General features: G+C 43.9%; 1 protein-coding gene across 2 annotated transcripts in view; it reads right to left on the bottom strand.

Annotated features, from left to right (window-relative positions):
• The window catches only part of LOC126108676 (poly [ADP-ribose] polymerase tankyrase-1-like), a 232,661-nt gene extending 216,476 nt beyond the window's left edge, over positions 1 to 16,185 (bottom strand). The window contains exons 1-3 of one of the 2 annotated variants that reach the window (XM_049913985.1): positions 16,065 to 16,185; positions 1,715 to 1,849; positions 1,545 to 1,592 (exon numbers count right to left, since the gene is read on the bottom strand). In XM_049913985.1, the coding sequence (XP_049769942.1) occupies positions 1,545 to 1,592; positions 1,715 to 1,802 (136 nt within the window). In that variant the 5' untranslated portion in view covers positions 1,803 to 1,849; positions 16,065 to 16,185. Of the gene's footprint in view, positions 1 to 1,544; positions 1,593 to 1,714; positions 1,850 to 14,202; positions 14,277 to 16,064 lie in introns of those variants that run through there. The other variant, XM_049913987.1, reaches the window with a different exon arrangement.
• Positions 16,186 to 21,449: the final 5,264 nt, after the last annotated feature.

Below are 21,449 nucleotides of genomic sequence, written 5' to 3' on the forward strand. Positions count from 1 at the left end.
ATATTCCTATCTTTGTATTTGTGTATACCTTAGAGCGTTGACACAGAAATTGTTTTTCTGTAAATACCTTGTGTGATTTGACTAAAGCCTTTGTGCTGTTCAGCCTGCTATTAGCAATTATAAAATCAGTAACTCATCAGTTAACCGGCTAAAACCTTGTCCCATCACAGGCAGTTTCTGTGGCATCGGACCAGGAGTTACATTTTTGTATAGCCTAGCTTCCCCTTATGCTTCGAATTTCTGGTAACAATCTGCACACAGCAGGCATTAATTAGGTGTGAAATTAAATTAATGCTTACAGACGACACCAACGTGGTTACTTAAAATTTATGATCTACAGACATCAATTACGTCCCATTCTTGAATGACATTTTGTTTACCATGTGGTTCCTTTGAAACAGTGTACATATCAACTACATACTGCTACGAAAATGTAGACCAACTTGTAGTTACTTTCTGTAACGTACTGTTACAGAAAGTAAATAGCAATAATTTGATGGACATTCACTCAGATGACAATCGTAATAGGGAACATTACATATCTCACACTGTGAAGAGGTAACTCGACGGGTTTTGGTTTATTATTGATTTAGTAATGTTACTAACAAGAGAATCATAATGCTACTGGTATAGTTGTAGCATGTGCCACGTAACTGGTTCTTACAGGCATACCTGTCTTCCTAAAATAACCATTATTTCCAAGAAAAGAGAAACTAGTATGTTATTCAAAATAAATTGAAGAAGTAAGTGCTACAAGTCATCTATATAGATGGGAATACTTAACACTCCTTTAAAATTTACTGTTTGTGCCCATGTGAAGGTTCTATGGAACTCTGTTTTACATGAAAGCAAATGTTCAGCTGAACCACAATGATGACATCCACTATTAATTTAAAAATTCTGCCACTGATGAAGGGACACGTTGGAAGCAAACGTACCATAATTTTGAACCCATACCTCAATGAATTTAAACAGGTAAGAAACAGGGATATAACGTAGACAGCACAAGCATTACAGTTTCTGATGGATACCTCCTGAGATGATTACCATTGTCAGATTCCTGTTTTTAATTGGTTACATAAATATTGTGAACGTGAGAAGGTTTTTCTGTAGTCAATATAAATTTATGGAAGGTGGTGTACAATGTACTACCGTAATCCTGGAAGACATGTCAAATACCTGTATACCACGACTACTTATGTGAAGTGATACTGTTTAGCTTCGTCTATTGTGTTATATTGATCTAGTTGGGACCACTAAACCTTTATGAAAATAATTCAGAAAAAGGCTATGATTACCACTCTCAAGGTCTACCAACACGTATGTAACACATATGTAAACTGTATTCCAACTCATACCGACTATAAAAGCAAAAGTAATAATATAGAAACACAGTGAAGTTAGAGATTTTACACATAATAATCAAATGATCCAAATCAGTTATTAAATCATCAAATAAGCCTAGCAATGAGATAAGTTTGCACTGCATGAATTTCTTGAACCATGAAAAGTTTCTGGAAGTAATGGAAAATAATGACACTTACCCTGATTGTCAGTTCCAAAGTGGTAGACTGTGAGTTCAGGATGGAATCCTGAAAAACAAATATATGAAATACATAATGAAAATATTGAATATGTTTTTCATTACCTACTAAAACTGGTTATTCATTATCATATACAGACTTACGTCAATTTACACAAGTAAAATCTTTACCTGTACTGGGATGAGAGTCGCTATAGTCGGCAGCTGTGAGTACTCCGACAAAAATGCAGATGAACCAACTAACGCTTCTGCAGAACATGATGTAAGGACAATGCTGTCAGGCCAAATAAACAACTGCTGGAGAATCTGTAAATTTATGAGTAAATATATCTCCACAATTCATTTACTTTCAACAAACTGGATTGAAAATCTAAATTAATATAATAACCTAATTTGGATTACGATGGTTAATGGGGAAACCACACTAGGAGGTTCGAAAAATCCAGTTTTTATAGTATAAATGGTTAAGCTAACTATCCAAGAATACTCTGTCAAAATTTCAAAGCAAAATTCGCATTCTTACAGAAGGAAATTCTTCCGATATAAGATTTATCAGGGGATGAATTACTGGAGAAATGTGTAGATGGCCACACACAAAATGCTAATGAAACTTTTAATTCCACTATTTGGTGATTAGCTCCCAAACACTTGCACTCCGGATTATAAGTGGTTGATTTGGCGTCGTATTTAGCAGCTGGCTTATTCAATGAAGGAAATTCATCCCTTCTGATGGCCATGAACGAGGCAGGAATTGTAGGAGACACGTAAAGCTTCAGTTATGCCAAACAAATGGGTAACCAGCGCGTATGCCGGCAGAATCGACGTAGTTCATTGAATCGAAGGAAAGTCGGAAAGCTAGGAAAGCACTGCAGCAAGCGCAAAATGAAGCCTGTGAGGAAGAAGAATGATTACGATATGGCGCTGGAATCGCAGATCAATTGGTAAGCATTTTACACTATTGTTGACTTCCATGAATTTCCAGTTTCCAAGAATTGATTTCTCAAACGCGTTCATCTCCAAATGACTTTTTTCACATTTGCGTGCAGTCTAACTCAAAAAGTATTCAATCGATCATTATTAAATGTGATAGTATGATTGTGTATAAAACTACTAATTATATGAACCAACTTATGAGGAGATGTCATGATTTCACGGGTATTTTTCTTCGCCTAAATGGAGAAAAAACGTGAAAATCACAGTAAATTGTTCCAACGCCTACACAGTTTTTAATTTTCATTATTTTCACCTGCATTGAGGCTCATATTCTTAGAAAATAACTTAGTAATGTAAAATCAAATCCTTTCTGATTTCAGATAAAAATCGGAATGGCTACACTGCACGTAATTGCAGAACTATACTCACAATCTTCAGCAGATATCACAGAGCAACTTTGTTATTTTGGCTGAAATTAATCAAAAAATTCACAAAAACTCACGGACTTCGAACATCGTCTGGCGATTAGACGTCACTTTTATAATACGACTGTATGCGAGATTTCCACACTCCTACACATCCCTAGGTCCACTATTTGACATGTGATAGTGAGGTGGAAACGTGAAGCGCCAAATACAGCACAAACGCGTACAGGCCGACCTCGTCTGTTGACTGACAGAGACTGCCGACAGTTGGAGAAGGTCGTAATGTATAACAGGCAGACATCTATCCAGACGATCACACAGGAATTCCGAACTGCATCAGGATCCACTGTAACTACTATGACAGTTAGGCAGGACGTGAGAAAACTTGGATTTCACGGTCGAGCGGCTGCTCGTAAGCCACACATCACGCAGGTAAATGTCAAACAAAGCCGCGCTTGCTGTAAGGGGCATAAACATTGGACGACTGAACAGTGGAAAAACGTTGCGTGGAGTGACGAATCACGGTACACAATGTGGCGAGCCGATGGCAGGTGTGGTTATCGAGAATGTCCAGTGATCGTCATCTGCCAGCGTGTGTAGTGGCAACAGTAAAATTCGGAGGCGGTGGTGTTATGGTGTGGTCGTGTTTTTCATGGAGGGAGCTTGCACCCCTTGTTTTTTGCGTGTTACTATCACAGCACAGGCCTATATTGATATTTTAAGCATCTCATTGCTTCTCACTGTTGGAGAGCAATTCGGGGATGGCTATTGCATCTTTCAAAACGATCGAGCACCTGTTCATAATGAAGAGTCTAAGGCGGCAGTAGAAGACAATAACATCCCTGTAACGGACTGTCCTGCACAGAGTCCTGATATGAGTCCTATGGAACACCTTCGGGATGTTTTGGAACACCGGCATCATGCCAGGTATCACCGAAAAACCGATATCTCCCTTCAGTGCAGCACTCCATGAAGAATGTGCTGCCATTCCCCAAGAAACCTTCCACCACCTGATTGAACGTATGGCTGCGAGTGTCGAAGCTGTCATCAAGGCAAAGGGTGAGCCAACACCATATTACATTCCAGCATTAGTGATGGAGAGGCCACGAACTTGTAAGTTATTTTCAGCCAGGTGTCCGAATACTTTTGATCACATTGTGTATTTTCAAGGTCAAAATCTTATATATGAGTCATGTCGCATATATTAAGAGAAAATCAGGCACTCCCTCATACATTACTCACTCACTGTCTTTGTGTACAACAAAGCATTTGCACAGCATTACACAGAATGTTACCAGTTTCCAGTATAGTGGTAAAGTCAAAACCAGTTCACAACGATTGTACAAATCGCACCAGTTGTGGAAGTGGACTGTGTCAAGAATTCGAGAAAAGAGCACTGGCAGAGAAACCAACATTCTGCTACATTTTGAAAACTACGGAGTACACGAGGTCTTGTCCAGGCTGGAGTTTAGGGACGTTCATCAGTCTGTTAGTGAAGTACTGGTGCAGGAAAGAGAGAAGAAGGTAGCGCGCGTTTAGAGAAAGTTGGTTTCTGGTACCAGAGAGCAGAGAAGGTAACAGTCGGCAAAGTGCGGTCAGCTACGACAGAAGGCTGAAAATACAGGAGCGTCTGCTCTGCATGGCGACTGCGTCACAAGAGGGCGACACTTCAGTGTCCTCTGCTCCACAGGACGCGCCCAGTGGCAACATGTGACCCCTTTCTCAAGCTTCCCAAATGGCTGTGGGGTACATTCAGCAGAGGAATGAAATCGTACCCTGTCAGCGGATTTTTCTAGATAGAGCCCCATATGCTATGCAGGGTTCTACATCTACATCTACATCTACGTGATTACTCAGCTACTCACAATAAAGTGCCTGGCAGAGGGTTCAATGAATCACCTTCAAGATGTCTCTCTACCGTTCCACTCTCGAATGGTGCGCGGGAAAAACCAGTACTTAAATTTTTCTGTGTGATCCCTAATTTCTCTTGTTTTATAGTGATGATCATTTCTCCCTATGTAGGTGGGAGCCAACAGAATGTTTTCGTAATCGGAGGAAAAAACTGATGATTGAAATTTCATAAGAAGATCCCACTGCGACGAAAAACGCTTTTGTTTTAATGATTCCCACTCCAATTCACATATCATTTCTGTTGCACTATCTCCCCTATTTCGCGATAATATAAAACGAGCAGCCCTTCTTTGAACTTTTCAGGTGTCATCCGTCAGTACCACATGATGGGGATCCCACACCGCACACCAATACTCCAGAATAGGGCGGACAAGCGTGGTGTAAGCAGTCTCTTTAGAAGACCTGTTGCGCCTTCTAAGTGTTCTGCCAACGAATCGCAGTCTTTGGTTTGCTCTACCCACAACTTTATCTACACTGTTGGAAATTGAAATAAGAACACCGTGAATTCATTGTCCCAGGAAGGGGAAACTTTATTGACACATTCCTGGGGTCAGATACATCACATGATCACACTGACAGAACCACAGGCACATAGACACAGGCAACACAGCATGCACAATGTCGGCACTAGTACAGTGTATATCCACCTTTCGCAGCAATGCAGGCTGCTATTCTCCCATGGAGACGATCGTAGAGATGCTGGATGTAGTCCTGTGGAACGGCTTGCCATGCCATTTCCACCTGGCGCCTCAGTTGGACCAGCGTTCGTGCTGGACGTGCAGACCGCGTGAGACGACGCTTCATCCAGTCCCAAACATGCTCAATGGGGGACAGATCCGGAGATCTTGCAGGCCAGGGTAGTTGACTTACACCTTCTAGAGCACGTCGGGTGGCACGGGATACATGCGGACGTGGATTGTCCTGTTGGAACAGCAAGTTCCCTTGCCGGTCTAGGAATGGTAGAACGATGGGTTCGATGACGGTTTGGCTGTACCGTGCACTATTCAGTGTCCCCTCGACGATCACCAGTGGTGTACGGCCAGTGTAGGAGATCGCTCCCCACACCATGATGCCGGGTGTTGGCCCTGTGTGCCTCGGTCGTATGCAGTCCTGATTGTGGCGCTCACCTGCACGGCGCCAAACACGCATACGACCATCATTGGCACCAAGGCAGAAGCGACTCTCATCGCTGAAGACGACACGTCTCCATTCGTCCCTCCATTCACGCCTGTCGCGACACCACTGGAGGCGGGCTGCACGAAGTTGGGGCGTGAGCGGAAGACGGCCTAACGGTGTGCGGGACCGTAGCCCAGCTTCATGGAGACGGCTGCGAATGGTCCTCGCCGATACCCCAGGAGCAACAGTGTCCCTAATTTGCTGGGAAGTGGCGGTGCGGTCCCCTACGGCACTGCGTAGGATCCTACGGTCTTGGCGTGCATCCGTGCGTCGCTGCGGTCCGGTCCCAGGTCGACGGGCACGTGCACCTTCCGCCGACCACTGGCGACAACATCGATGTACTGTGGAGACCTCACGCCCCACGTGTTGAGCAATTCGGCGGTACGTCCACCCGGCCTCCCGCATGCCCACTATACGCCCTCGCTCAAAGTCCGTCAACTGCACATACGGTTCACGTCCACGCTGTCGCGGCATGCTACCAGTGTTAAAGACTGCGATGGAGCTCCGTATGCCACGGCAAACTGGCTGACACTGACGGCGGCGGTGCACAAATGCTGCGCAGCTAGCGCCATTCGACGGCCAACACCGCGGTTCCTGGTGTGTCCGCTGTGCCGTGCGTGTGATCATTGCTTGTACAGCCCTCTCGCAGTGTCCGGAGCAAGTATGGTGGGTCTGACACACCGGTGTCAATGTGTTCTTTTTTCCATTTCCAGGAGTGTATGTGCTCGTTCCAATTTAAGTTATTTGTAATTGTAATCCCTAAGTATTTAATTGAATTTGCAGCCTTCAGATTTGTGTGAGTCATCGCGTAATCGAAATTTAGCGGATTTCTTTTAGCACTCATGAGAATAACTTCACAGTTTTGTTTATTCAGTGTTGATTCCCATTTTCCGCACCACACAGATATCTTATCTAAATCATTTTGCAATTCGGTATGGTCATCTGATGACATTGTAAGACAATAAATGACAGCATCTTCTGCAAAGATCCTAAGACGGCTACTCAATTTGTCTCCTATGTCGTTAATACAGATCCGATACAATAGAGGGCCTATAACCCTTTGGGAACGCCGGATATTACTTCTGTTTTACTCGATGACTTTCCGTCTGTTACGACAAACTGTGACCTTTCTGACAGGAAATCACGAATCGAGTCGCACAACTCAGGAGATATTCCATAGGTATGGTTGGAAGAAGCTTGTGAGGAACGGTGTCGAAAGCCTTCTGGAAATCTAAAAATAGGAATCCCCCGTCGACAGCACTTATTACTTCGTGAGTAAAAACTCCTAGTTGTGTTTTAAAAGAACGATATTTTCTGAGTCCTTGCTGATTATGTGTCAATAGATAGTTTTCTTCTCTGTGCTTCATAATGTTCGGATGTACTGGTTGGTCACATAGGAACTGCAAGAACTCATGCTAGTTTCCAGGACAGCAGCTTGGATGCAGCTATATGCGTAACAGAAAATGTAAAGTATACATGAAGGGTGACTAACATAAAATTTGCACTGAAAATATTGCGGATATGGAATGTGCTATTGATGCGCAGTTATTACAGAACGTGCAGGTAGTCAGGGCTCTGTATTGTTGGCCAATAAACAGTTTGTAATAATATTTGTAAAGTGTATTTTTTGTGCAAAGGTACACTTATTGAATGGAACAATGCTTACTGTCATTAAGAAACTAAAAATAGCGTAAATTATAATGTTGGTTGGTTTGTTGCAGGATTCTAGTGCAAGCTGCTTACAATATAAATACTTTGTAAAGTTGCCACACTGTCACTTGTACAATACCTGTGGTAGTACACACTAAAGGACAACGTAAATGCATGCACTAGTTATGTGCATTCTGGGCCGTAACGAGGTAACTGACCATCACAGGTTGTGTTCACAATGACCACCAGCAGCGGCAGCACACGTTTCCTATCTGATATGGAGCGACTGCTGCACACATGCTAGCATTTCGTCGAACATCTCCGAGCAGGCTGCAGTTATGACTCGTTGCGTATCATCAAGTGTAGTCGGTATGTCCTTGCAGACAGCGTCATTCAGCTTTCCCCACAGAAAAAGTCTACAGGCATCAAATCTGGAAAATGGGGCAGCTAACGTACTGGTCCTCGCCATCCAATCCAACGTTTTGGAAACAATTTGTGAAGACACGCCGTAATACTCCACCCACTATGTAGTGCACAGCGGTCATATTGGCAACACAGGTTCCTCCTTGTGCGCAGAGGAAAGCCTTCCAGTATCTGTGGGAGATGGTTTGTTAGGAGGCTGTGATAGTTGTATGCATTCATTGTTCTATCTATGAAACTAATGCCTATGATTTGATGGTTTACTATCCCACAGCAAATGTTTACACTCCATGGGCACTGATGTTCCACCCAAGGAAGCCAATGGGGATTGTCAACATACCAATAGTGCACGTTTTCACCGTTTACCTGGCTTCACCACGAAAGAAGACACATGAAACATCTGGAGTACTAGTCGTAATGCTTATGTACAGAAGTTAACACGATTCTTATAATTGTTTCGACGGAGCTCTTGACTGAGGATGGGGATGGAATTTACGCTGACGAAGAATGTGTAGGGCACTTGCCTGACTCATGCCACTTCCACAATCGATTACACAGGAGGTACTGTGTTGATCAACTGCAACAACAGCAAGAAAGTTAATTTCCCCCCATCTGTCATCACTTCTTTCATTCTGTTGCGTTCCATAGTTGTTACACTATCATTTTCACACAACTGATTGAGAAGATGGCCGAGATTGGGCTCTGCCGCATGCACTGCATTCTTCCTACACTCTCCATACACCATGAACATGTCAGCTTTTTCTGCACCGATAAATCCCATTGTACACACATGAGATACTGCTTAGACTGTCACTTAGTAACTCATAGCAGTGCACTCAAGGAACACACAAGCACACTGTAAACCAACGTAACAACATCGCTCTAACAACTATGCAGGTTGAATGGCACAAAGAAGTGTCAATGTGGAAACTTTTCACAATGTGATATCCCATAACTGGCTCGCACTAGACTTCTGCAGCAAACAGCACTGAAATTCTAGTTTACCCCATTTTTAGTTTGTTACTGGCAATATGATTTGTTTCATTTGAAAAATTGCAGGTACAGAAAATACAGTTTCTAAGTATTATTACAATCTGTGTATTGACTAACAGTACGAGACTCTGGCTTCCAATTCATTCTGTGAAAACTGCACGTCAATATCACATCCCATTTCCATAATATTTGCAGTGCAAGTTTGAGATGGTTCACCCTGCAGTCGCCATACAGAGCACCACAACATATAAATCAAGAGAAGAAAATGGTTTCAAGCCCTTGACATGTAGGCCACACAGTATTATAGGTGTGTTGTGGGAGTATTATCAGCTTGTTTTGTCATCACGTTTAATAGTGGCTACATGTCTGGGAAGGTTGAAATACATAGAGAAGGGAATGCTAGAGAAAGGAGCAGATGGGGATGGATGGGGATAAAGAGGGATGGAAAGAGAGATGGAGCACCAAGAGATGAATAATGAGAGCTTTATAGCGTAAACTCACGAATCCAGTCACAGATGATACTCCACAGGTATGTAATTTTATTAGAAGCTGGTTGTGAGGAACGGTGTCAGAAGCTATCTGTAGGGCTAGAATTATGGAATCAACTACAGGTCCTCTGTCGATAACAGTAATTACTTTGTGTGGACAAAAAGCCAGTAGGGTTCCATAAGAAAGATATTTCCTGAGTCAGTGTTGTCCATGTGCCGATGATTCAAGGTACTTTATAAAGTTGGATCAGCCTGTATATTCCAAAATCTTACTGACTATAATGTCCGTGATATGGGTGTACAGTTTAGAGTACCAGTTGTATGTCACTGTTCCCACAATTTCACTTGCAAACCTGTATGGCACATATATTGCATACATCTCTGCCTGCACACTGTCTTCATCCATCTCCTCCTCACCCCTCTGTCTGTCTGTCCAGTCCTATGCCCTCATCATTTTCCATCTTACAACTACTCACCTACACTATCCATCTGGCTCCTGCAACCCCTGTCTCAGTTCATCTCATTCTCCCTGTACCTCTGATCTCTATTTTCTCTCTCTACATCTCCTCCTCCTCCCTCTCACTCTGTCCATCTTCTCCACCCCCTCTCTCCATTTTCTCCTTTCCCTTTTCTCACTGCCCACATCCTCCTCCCCACTTTGTCCATAGCCTTTCCATCACTCTCCTTCTCCATCTCTTCCTGCCTCCAATATGTTATTCCATCTAAATCTGCCCCCTCTATATATCCATTTCCTCTTGCACCCTCTCCCTTTGCATCTCCCATCCTTCCCTATCCACTTCCTCCTGGCCTCTTTCTCTTATCCATCTCCTTCTGCCACCGTTTCTCTTTCCATTATCTCCTACACCTCTCTACCTTTCTGTCCTCCTCTTCTCCAAACCCATCTCTTCTTCCCTGGCCACTGTGGCCGAGCGGTTCTAGGCGCTTCAGTCTGGAACCATGCAGCTGATACAGTCGCAGGTTCGAATCATGCCTTGGGCGTTGATGTGTATTATGTTCTTAGGTTAGTTAGGTTTAAGTAGTGCTAAGTCTATAGGACTGATAACCTCAGATATTAAGTCCCATATTGCTTAGAGCTATTTTGAACCATCTCTTCTTCCCTACATTTTTTCCTCTCCTCCTGCCCATCTCTCCTACCCATCTCCTCCTATCCCCCACTCATCTACCCCAGCCGCCTCTCCTCATTCATCTTCTACTCCCGGCCACTCAGTGTTCACCCTTTCCCACTCCCATCTCTGTTTATGTCTTCTCCTGCTCCTTCTCTCTCGGTCCACCGCCTCCTATCATCTCCCCCTGCCTCCACTTACCCAGTCCATCATTTCCTGGTCCCTCCCTCAGTCCATCCCCTCCTCTATCCATTTAGAAATTCCCCAGCCATGCCCACCCACATATGTAGCCATTACTAAACATGTCGATAAAGCAGGCTGATAATATTCCCACAACAAACATATTGTGGATTGCAGCTTACACATCAGGGACTTGAAACCAATCAGTGCCCCTGATGTCATGCAAAGAAAATCGATAAACCAGGTCAGTTCTACTTGATCCCAACACACTGCTGTTCAGTACAGCCTACCCACTGTAAAACCATTTTTTACAGTCGATTAGTAGGCATCACAGCAAAGCAGGTTCCTAAGACCAGCCACCTCACAACATGCCTATTATACGGAGCAGCTGATATGGCATGAGCTGTCAAAATACGATATGGTCCATATTCCCACTCCTATCGACCTGGAAGGCTACAAGACAAGCAGTGATGATGCTCATACAGTCATGTAGTTTGTTTGTTTATTTCGGTGAAATGGGTCCAGGGGTTTAATGGGAGGTCATAGGCAAACACTACGAGAACAAAAGCATCCGGACACCCCCACAACAAAAGCATCCGGACACCCCCATAAACATAAGTTTTTCATAATAGGTGCATTGTTTGCTACCTACTGCCAGGAACTCCATATGACCGACATCTGCAGTCATTCGTCACCGTGAGACAGCAGAATGGGGCGCTCTGCGAAACTCACAGACTTCGAATGTGGCCAGGTCATTAGGTGTCACTTGTGTCATACGTCTGCACGCGAGATTTCCACAATCCTAAATATCACTAGGTCCACTATTTCCAATGTGATACAGCACAAAAACGTACAGGCCGATCTCGTCTGTTGATTGACAGAGAGCGCCTACAGTTGAAGAGGGTCGTAATGTGTTATAAACAGACATCTGCCCAGACCATCATACAGGAATTCCAAACTGCAATAGGATCCACGGCAAGTACTATGACTTAGGTGGGCGGTGAGAAAACTTGGGTCTCGTGGTCGAGCGGCTGCTCATAAGCCAAGCATCACGCTCGCAAAACTGTACGAGGTTAAATTAAAGCACGATTACTATTTATCTTTTTGTTACTGGTCTGTTGAATCTAATAAAACATGACCCAGACGTCTATCTGCAGTAGAACGTCCAGAGAAGGCAAGGTTGTTATACAAGTAAATTTGTTTACTTTTCATTAAGTTGTAGAAACGTATATGTCATTGTTGGTTACCATTAATGAGTTGTTTCAGTCGTTCCCTAACCTTTACACGAGTTAGTTTTCTGTACTGTTCAATCAAAGAACACAATAAGAACAGTGTATTTAAGTAAAACCATACAGTAACTGTTGTGGTTTGTAGATTATTTCTGAAATAGGGATGCCTTTGAAATTTACGACGTATGAATACGCCGATATAGTGTTTATTTATGGAAAATGTGATGGCAATGCTACGGCTGACATTAACGAATATCGCGGACGTTATCCATCTCGGAGGATTCCGAATGGACGAATCATTAGTGGAGTATTTCGAATGTTACAGGAGACAGGTTCTCTACCTAGCGTTCATAATCAGTACGAGAGCTCGACACGTGAAGACGATGATGAAGATATTATGGATGCTGTTCAAGGTAGCCTGTGTACGGTACACGGCGTATCTCTCAACTATTAGGCATTTCACAATGTAAGGTATGATGTACACTGAAGTACAATAATGTGTGTCTCTACCATAAACAAAAAGTGCATCATTTACACCTGGGAGATCCTGCCCTTCGCTTGGAGTTTTGCAACTGGTTAAAAACTAATCGACAGTTACACAAATACGTTTTATTTATTGATGAGGCACTGTTTACTCGAGATAGTATAAACAATTTTTTTAACGAGTACGTATGGTCTGAAGGAAACCCACAAGCAACAGTGCAGCGCAATTTCCAGCAGCGATTTAGCATAGATATGTTGTCTGGTATAATCAACACTCACTTTATTGGACCATTCATTTTCCCAGGACGTCTAACTGGCATGTCGTATTTACAATTCCTTCAAGAAGAAATGCCCCACTTGCCCGAAGATATTCCGCTTGCTACGCGACTGCAAATGTATTTTCAATATGACGGCGCGCCTCCACATTTCACCAGCGCAGATACTGCACATTTAAATGAACATTTTCCCGAGGAATGGGTTGGTCGTGGTGCTACACGTCGGTGGCCACCCAGATTGCCCGATTTAACACCAATGGATTTCCGTTTATGGGGATGGATGAAAGGCATAGATTATGATGACAATGTCAATAATCGTGAGGCGCTACTTGGTTGCGTTATGAATGCAACAGACGAAATTATGAACAAGTCTGTGAAACTGAAAGGAGCAACAAAATCTGTTCATACACGTGCAGCTAAATGCACTGAACTCGGTGGAGACGTTTTTGAACATTTATTGTGATTGTATTGCGAAATTTTATGTACTTTGTACAAGTTTCTTAACAGTGAGCTTCGTTTTTTTTCGGTTTAACACGAATTCACGTGTGCTGTGGTATAAATAAAAGCAGATTATGTGACACATTCATGCAGTTAACGCTTTTACCACAATTTTTCCAAAATTAAATTCTCTACAACTTCTGTTGAAAACTTTCTGCAATTGTCTGGAATTTAAAAAACAAATTAGGCCAAGTAGTTAATAAATTTAAAATTTCACGAAATTACGCCTTTGCTTCTCTGGATATTCCGGAAAACTATTGTAGATACACGCCTGGGACACGTTTTATTAGATTCATCAGACCAATAACAACAAAATAAATGGGAATCGTGCTTTACTTTAATCTCATCCAGTTTTGCGATATCTTCATATTAGCGAAGTTGCTAAATTTCAGGCAAAATTTTTACTAGCCATAACTCTGTAACTAAACATTTGCATATCTTCGTGCATCACCCTGTATATGAGGACTGTACGGCAGTATTCCAGCAGATCTGTACTCCTTCAGTTGTCGGATCTGACAAGTTTGCATCGAAAGTAGCATGCGCTCGGGAACCTGTTTCTGGTGCACACAACATGTAACAATAGTTAGTGTGACCAGTGGCGCCATTACGTCGACTGTGCCGTAGGAATCAGTAGCTGCTGAAATGTGTAGATGACGGGAATCGATACCGGAATGCATATCAAGAGTTGTTGCGCTAGAGGTCGTAGAAACATTTGAGAAAATTGTGTTAAAACTCGGTACCACCTCTAGCTAGTCTCGTTTTCACAGATACCGATATTAAGGAGGATAACATTGAGAACAGGAGACCGTCAAGTTGAGGAAAGTGATACGCACAGCACGTCGCACAGTGCTGGAAGAAACACACAGAGACTTACCGGATGTGTGAGTTCTGTTCTGTGCCGCTGCAGCCACTGTAGTGGGCTGTCGCGAAGACCGCCTTTTATCCTTATCTTGGGCACTGCCGGACTACTCTGTCCGCAGTCTACCCTCTGCTCCAGAACCCCTCCCCCTCTCATCCCTTGCCCCCCCCCCTCCACCAGCGCTTCCTGGTCAAACTTTCTCGGCGTCCGACGTTGGAAGTATTCTTGCGCAACGCCTCGCAGCAGCGACCTCAAGGGCACGTGATAATTATGGCAACCGCCCTGCTGCTCATTCTGACCTCGCGGCGTCTTCCAGTACGACTCCACGGTAGCCAGGTACCTGCTCACCGCGGGGTGCTCACATCAGAGCCTGTTCCAGTCCATCCGCTGACAAGCACGCCATGAGGATGCAAATACCGTCAACACTGCGTGTACCCTTGACAGTGGCCTCCATTCGGCTACGAAGGAAATACACGGATTTCGTATGATATGCACCAAATGATGACTACATCTGTAGAGCTACTAGTCGGGGGTGAGCTGCGATCACACGCTGTTCCAGGAACTCGCAGACTCGCATTTCTATGGGACTAAGATCTATAGATTTAGTGGGGCTATTAAGATGTGATCGGGTTCCTGAGCGTTTGTCAAGAGGGGAACGTATCCATTCAGTCCTGTGAATGTGGCTGTTGTAATCTATCGAAATGGGAGTGTCTACAGCATGCTCATCAGGAAGTGCAGAAGTGAGTGGTAAGGTGGTAGAACAGTAAGCAGGGCACATGGGCTTCTGGAGTGGAATGTTGGCCTCATTTGTGGACACAAAAATTTATTCTCACGACGTTAATTAAAACAGAGCACTGTTAACAACACAATGCTTAATTAGCATTTGCAAATTGGGATGATCTACACCGGTTATTCAATTGAATAAAAGCAATGAGAATAATTCAGAACATAATTTTAAAGAGAAACAGCCTCATGGCCACAACTTTAAATTAATAAAAAATTACTTTACACAAATGTAACCGTATCATAACTACAGATCTGAGCTCACTAATCACTTGTGAATATGAAAAATTACAATTTGTAAAAGCTATTTGCTTTCAAAACAAATACTCAAATGGCAAGGTCTCATAAACACGCGAATTAACTATTATGGAAAACATTCGCCAATATGATGTCACGGTAGCCTGAAAGATTTATACAGCAATCAGCACCCTCTCGACGTTTGGCGTTCACATCGGCCGCGCGTCTGAATTCCGTGCTCGAGAGCTAAAGTGACACCAACAGGCAGGAGGGCCTGCACAAATCAATAACGGCTTCTAGATCACACAAACCCAGTATTAATACACAGTTCACTAAAATCCTAAAACCAACAGCCAAACGCTGGACGAGATGTTAAACGTTATAGTGTGCCAGTCCCAGTTACTGTTAAAGCAATAGTTCATTACACAGTCTCCAATGACGTCAAATTTCACTTGATAAATTTATAAACCACAACTAGTTCAAGGTGATAATGATCAGACATTCCGCACACATCGTTAAAAAGCAAAGCGCCATTTGAAGATGCAAAGTTGTTACTATTACAGTTGCCAACGACAATAAAGTTGGCAATTCCAATTTAAATTGGCGGCTCGAATTTTATACAGAGAATAAGCTTTGAGTCATAAAATTGACGACTTAACGTATTAACAATAATAGTAATAAAAGGAATCGACGAATATCGGTCACACTTGTAAAGCAACAGAACCAGTGCACAGTGCAGTTAGACGGACTTGCAATACCAAGTAACCCACATCCAGGTGGTTGAAGGAATGACTAGCGGAAATCAAAGAGGCCACACGGAGCAATGACATCCAAAAGTTCTACAACAAATGGCTCACCATTTACAGTTAGTCCAGGAGATCGCCGTTAACTTGCACGCCAGGGTAAGCTCCGGCGCTCTGCTCGGGATTCCAGACAGACCCGGCCCTTTCAACAGAGCCCGTGTTGGCCGGTGACTGCTTCCGCCAGACCCAGGCGCCGGAGTGTCAACACGGTGCGTCCCCGCAGTACACGGAGCGCGCTGCCTCCTTCCCCCTCTCACTGCCGCCTCTTCTCGCGAGCCGCGGCCGTCCTAATTAGAGGGTGTTGGCCAACCTGGACGCCGCAAAGAGCGTAACTTCGACAGAGAAACTACCCTGCCAAGAGCATCGCAGGCAGCAAATCACGGCTCAGTAACGGGAACAACTGGACACCGAGAATCTACCAAAGTACACACGGTGGTCCACGTTCACAGTAACCTGAATGAGTGGGCCTGAGTAACAGTACACGAAACACCGCGAAAGCTGACTCAGCCGCTTCCAGCGTGAACTACAGCCTCCACACGTACCGGGCAGAACGCCTCGTTGCTTCTTCGGTGCTCTCAGGGCCTCGCGTCATCTGACGAGGGAGCAGACCTGTGATACGTCGGGCCAAACGGCACACCTCCAGCCGGCTACCGCCCAGTTTCCCGTGCTGTCTGGCACAGCTGAAGACCAGCAGTCTCGTGTGCTGCTGGCTACCAACGCTAAATGTCCAGTGTATACGGTTCTCTTAGCAAAGTTCACTCGCAAACTTGTCGAAATGGCCATACATACAGTGACAGCAGCAATCAATAATAGGTTTGATGCCTGCTGTCATTAACGGGGTGTGACACTCGTCTCGCTTTTTACGATCACTGTCCCCACGTCGCATTACGTGGAGGTGAGCGTTAAGACATTTTGGGCAGTCCGCTTTGGTATACACTCAGATCAGCCACCTTTATTCAAGTTATAGTTCTACCTCATTATACAACTTCCCTTGATTGTTTCTGATAAGGTCGTCAGTCTTTTAATTTCTGTATAACTACAGCAATCTATAGCCATTTGAACGTAATTACTTTATTCAAGCGTCGTTCTCCTCCCACAACTCTTACCCTCATTGTCCACGTATCTTTCCACAATGAAATTGACAATTCATTATTGCGTCAAGACGTTTCCTATCAACCAGTTTCTTCCTTTAGTCAAGTTGCGTCATAAATTTCCTTTCCCCCAAGTCAGTTAAGTACTCCCTCACTTAATCAAATGAAAGTATATGGTTCCAGAGATCTCTTCAAGTCTGAAACACCTGTGATACATATATATGAGCGATGAATGAAAATTCGTACCAAGGCCAGGATTTGAACCTGTGTGTCGTGCACTCTAGGCAGATGTGCTGGTTCGCACGCCACCCTGCTATAGTGTGTTTGCAGAACAGTGTGCACTATCACTGCATGCCTCCCTGTTCAACTCAAATTCTCGTTCCTACCAAGCGGCCTGAGGTGTGAATATGGATTTGGTGTGGGGAGGCAGGTGCTCTAGGATAGTCTGTGCAGTTGTGCAAAGCCATTGTGCCAGACTGGCGTAGTGGTTACTGCTTTTCCATAGTGCGAGGGAACCTCATCTCAAATCCCTGCCTTGGTACAAATTTTCATCTGTCTCTACTGTCTTCATCATTTGTTATTCAGTCCATCATATATTCAACATTTTTTTTAATAGAACCGTGATGTACAAGTTTATATTCACTTTTGGCTGATCTGCTAATCATCCACGATTTACTGCCAAACAAATACCTACATGTCATACTCCCTAACACTTAAACTGATATTACACCTTTACAAACATCTCTTTTTCAGTATTACTTTTCTTGCTATTGTCAGTCTACACTCTATTCCCCTGAACTACAGTCTTCATCAGTTATTTTGCTATCCAAATAGTAAACATCATCCACTACTTCTAGTGTCTCATTTCCTAATCTAATTACCATGGCACTGCCTCATGTAATTCTGTCACACTTAATTGTCATTGTTTACTAATCTCGATGTTCACCTTATAATATATTATGAAGTCGCTATCCATTTAGTCCAAGTGCTCTTCCAAGTCTTTCGCAACCCTGATAACATTAGGATGTCGTAAACATAGTTTAAAGTTTTTATTTTTTCATCCTGATCTTTAATTACCTTCCAAAATATCTCTTGATTTATCTTCAAATCTTGCTCGACGTTCATACTCAATAGAAGCGGCGATGGTTTACAATCCTGTCTCTCTCCATTCTCGACACTTATAACCGCCTTCTTGTTTCTGTACTCAATGTGAATAACCTTACACTGCGTGCAGTATCTGATCAAAACTATCCAGACACAGTGGCTGAAAACGACGTACAAGTTCGTGGTGCCCTCCATCGGTAATGCTGAAATTCATTGTGGTGTTGGCCCACCCCTAGCCTTGATGACAGCTTACACTCTCGCAGGCAAACCTTCAATCAGGTACTGGAAGGTTTCTTGGGGAACAGCAGTTCATCCTTCACAGAGTGCTGCACCGAGAAGAGGGGTCGATGTCGGTCGCTGAGGCCTGGTACGAAGTCAGCGTTCCAAAACATCTCGACGGAGTTCTATACGATTCAGGTCAGGACTCTGTGCAAGACATTTAATCCCGGTTATTGTCGTGTAACCACTCCGTCACAGGCCGTCCATTATGAACGGGTACTCGATCGTGTTGAACGATGCAATCACCATCCCCGAATTGGTCTTCAACAGTGGGAAGCAAGAAGGTCCTTAAAACGTGTAGTCCTGTGCTTTGATAGTGCCACGCAAAACAACAAGGGGTGCAAGTCCCCCTCCATGAAAAACACGACCACACCGTAACACCACCGCACTACACGTGCTGGCAGATGTCGTTCGCTGAGCATTCGCCATTCCCACACCCTGCCATCGGATCGCCACATTGTGTTCCGTGATTCGTCACTCCACACAACGTTTCTCCACTATTCAATGTTTACGCTTATTACACCAAGCGAGGCGTCGTTTGGCATTTACCGTCGTGATGTGTGTGTTATGAGCAGCCGCTCGACCCTGAAATGCAAGTTTTCTCACCTCCTAGCTAATTGTCATAGTACTTGTAGTGGATCCTGATGCAGTTTTCAATCCCTGTGTGATGGTCTGTATAGATGTGTGCCTATTACACATTACGACTGTCTTCAACTGTCGTCAGTCTCTGTCAGTCAACAGACGAGGTCGGCCTGTAGGCTTTTGTGCTGTATTTGTCCCTTCGCGTTTCCACTTCAGTATCACATCGGAAACAGTAGACCTAGGGATGTTTAGGAGTGTGGAAATCTCGCGTACAGACATATGACGCAAGTGACACGCAATCGCCTGAGCACATTCGAAGTTCGTGAGTTCCGCGGAGCCCCCCATTCTGCTCTCTCGTGATTTCTAATGACTATTGAGGTCGAAGGTATTGAGTACCTGGCAGTAGGTGACAGCACAATGCACCTAACATGAAAAACGCACGTTTTTGGGGGCGTCCGGATACATTGGGTCACATTGTGTATATTTCATCTCAGTGTCTTTGAGAACTGGAAAAGGTATTTCAATCAACATTGTAAAAAAATTTCCCTAAATCTACAAACGCTATAACAATGTTTGCATTTCTTTTCTAGAGAAAGTCGCAAGGTAACTACATACTGGTGTATACCTGTATTTCCTTGGAACAGATGCTTGTCTCCCCTGACATGGGTTTTGTCACTTTTTCCATTCTTCCATAAATAATTCGTGTGAACATATGGTGACTGTGCCTAACTAAATTTGTGGATCTGTAGAATTTTCACTTGTCAGCACCTGCATTATGTGGAATAGGAACTCTCACATTCTTCCAGTAGTCTGAGGATATTTCGCCTGGGTCCGTCAACACTGATATTGACTGTTGATGACTGGGAACACGTTGACTGGTCGGACAAGTCTCGTTTCAAACTGCATCTGGCGTCTTGACGCCGCCTCATGAATCCATGAGCCCTGCATGTCAGCAGAGGTCTGTTCAAGCTGGTGGAGACTATAATGATTCAAATGGCTCTGCGCACTATAGGACTTAACTGCTGAGGTCATCAGTCCTCTAGAAGTTAGAACTACTTCAAACCTAACTATCCTAAGGACATCACACACATCCATGCCCGAGGCAGGATTCGAACTTGCGACCATAGCCGTCGCGCCGTTCCAGACTGTAGCGCCTATAACCGCTCGGCTGACTCTATAATGGTGTAGGTCGTGTGCAGTTGGAGTGATATGGGACTCCTGATACGTATAGATACGACTCTGACAAGTGACACGTATGTGAGCATCCTGTACGATCACCTGCATCCATTCACGTCCATTGTGCATTCCGACACACTTCGGTAATTCTAGCAGTACAGTGCTACACCACCACACATCGAGAATTGCGACAGAGCGGCTGCAGGAACGCTCTTCTGAGTTTAAACACTTTCGCTGGCCACAAAACTCCCCAGACATGAACATTACTGAGCATATGTGGGATGCCTTGCAGTGTGCTGTTCAGAAAAAATTTCCACCCGTTTGTACTCTTACGGATTTATGGACAGCCCTGCAGGATTCATTGGGGTCAGTTCCCTCCAGCACTACTTCAGACAATAGTCGAGCCCATGCCACGTCGAGTTGCGGCACTTCTGCGTGCTCGCGGGGGCCCTCCACGAAAATGGGCAGGTGTACCAGTATCTTTGGCTCATTCAGTATATATGATGCAATTAAGACTTTTTGTAATTTTGCTGTAACGGCTGTAGATATGGTAATGTTAATAGCTGATCTTCCCAAAACCTATATATATATCCAACTGAGAAAAAACAAATATAATATATCATATTTGAGTAAAATAAATTATCTGAAATGAATGGACTTAATAGAATGAGAGTGATTAAATGTAACAACGTGAAAATCATACCAGTGTAATAAACACATCATCAGACATGTGGAACTCCTTTCGTAGAGGAATGACAATCGAATCGTTTAGTTGTGGTTTCGCAGCTTGCTTGAAAACCACTGGCCAGCTGCACTGATGAGTGACTGTCCACCAGGAAAACACTCAGGCGCTCCCTGGACGCGTCGCGGGTCAAGAGCAGAAGGGTCGCCAGCGATAGCGCGGGCCTCACCTTCACCAGAGCGTGCTGTTTTGCGTCGAGATAACACGAAGTAAAGGAGAGATCATTTCTTATTGCCGTTCTAATGAAAATTCGAATGGCAAAAACCAAAAGAACAGCTTTAGAATAAGAACAAGTGGAGCAACGAAGCAAATGAAAAAAAGGAAAAGTTATGACATTTTCCAAGAAGGAAATTAGAGGCCATCATTGCTGACGTCAAGCTGCTGTTGAGTTATGGAACACGTTATAGGCTCGCATATCGCGTACTTTCCTTGAGTTTCACAGCGCTGTAGACATCGGCGGCCAGC

Source organism: Schistocerca cancellata, chromosome 11 (assembly GCF_023864275.1).
Source record: "Schistocerca cancellata isolate TAMUIC-IGC-003103 chromosome 11, iqSchCanc2.1, whole genome shotgun sequence".
Lineage (NCBI taxonomy): Eukaryota > Metazoa > Arthropoda > Insecta > Orthoptera > Acrididae > Schistocerca > Schistocerca cancellata.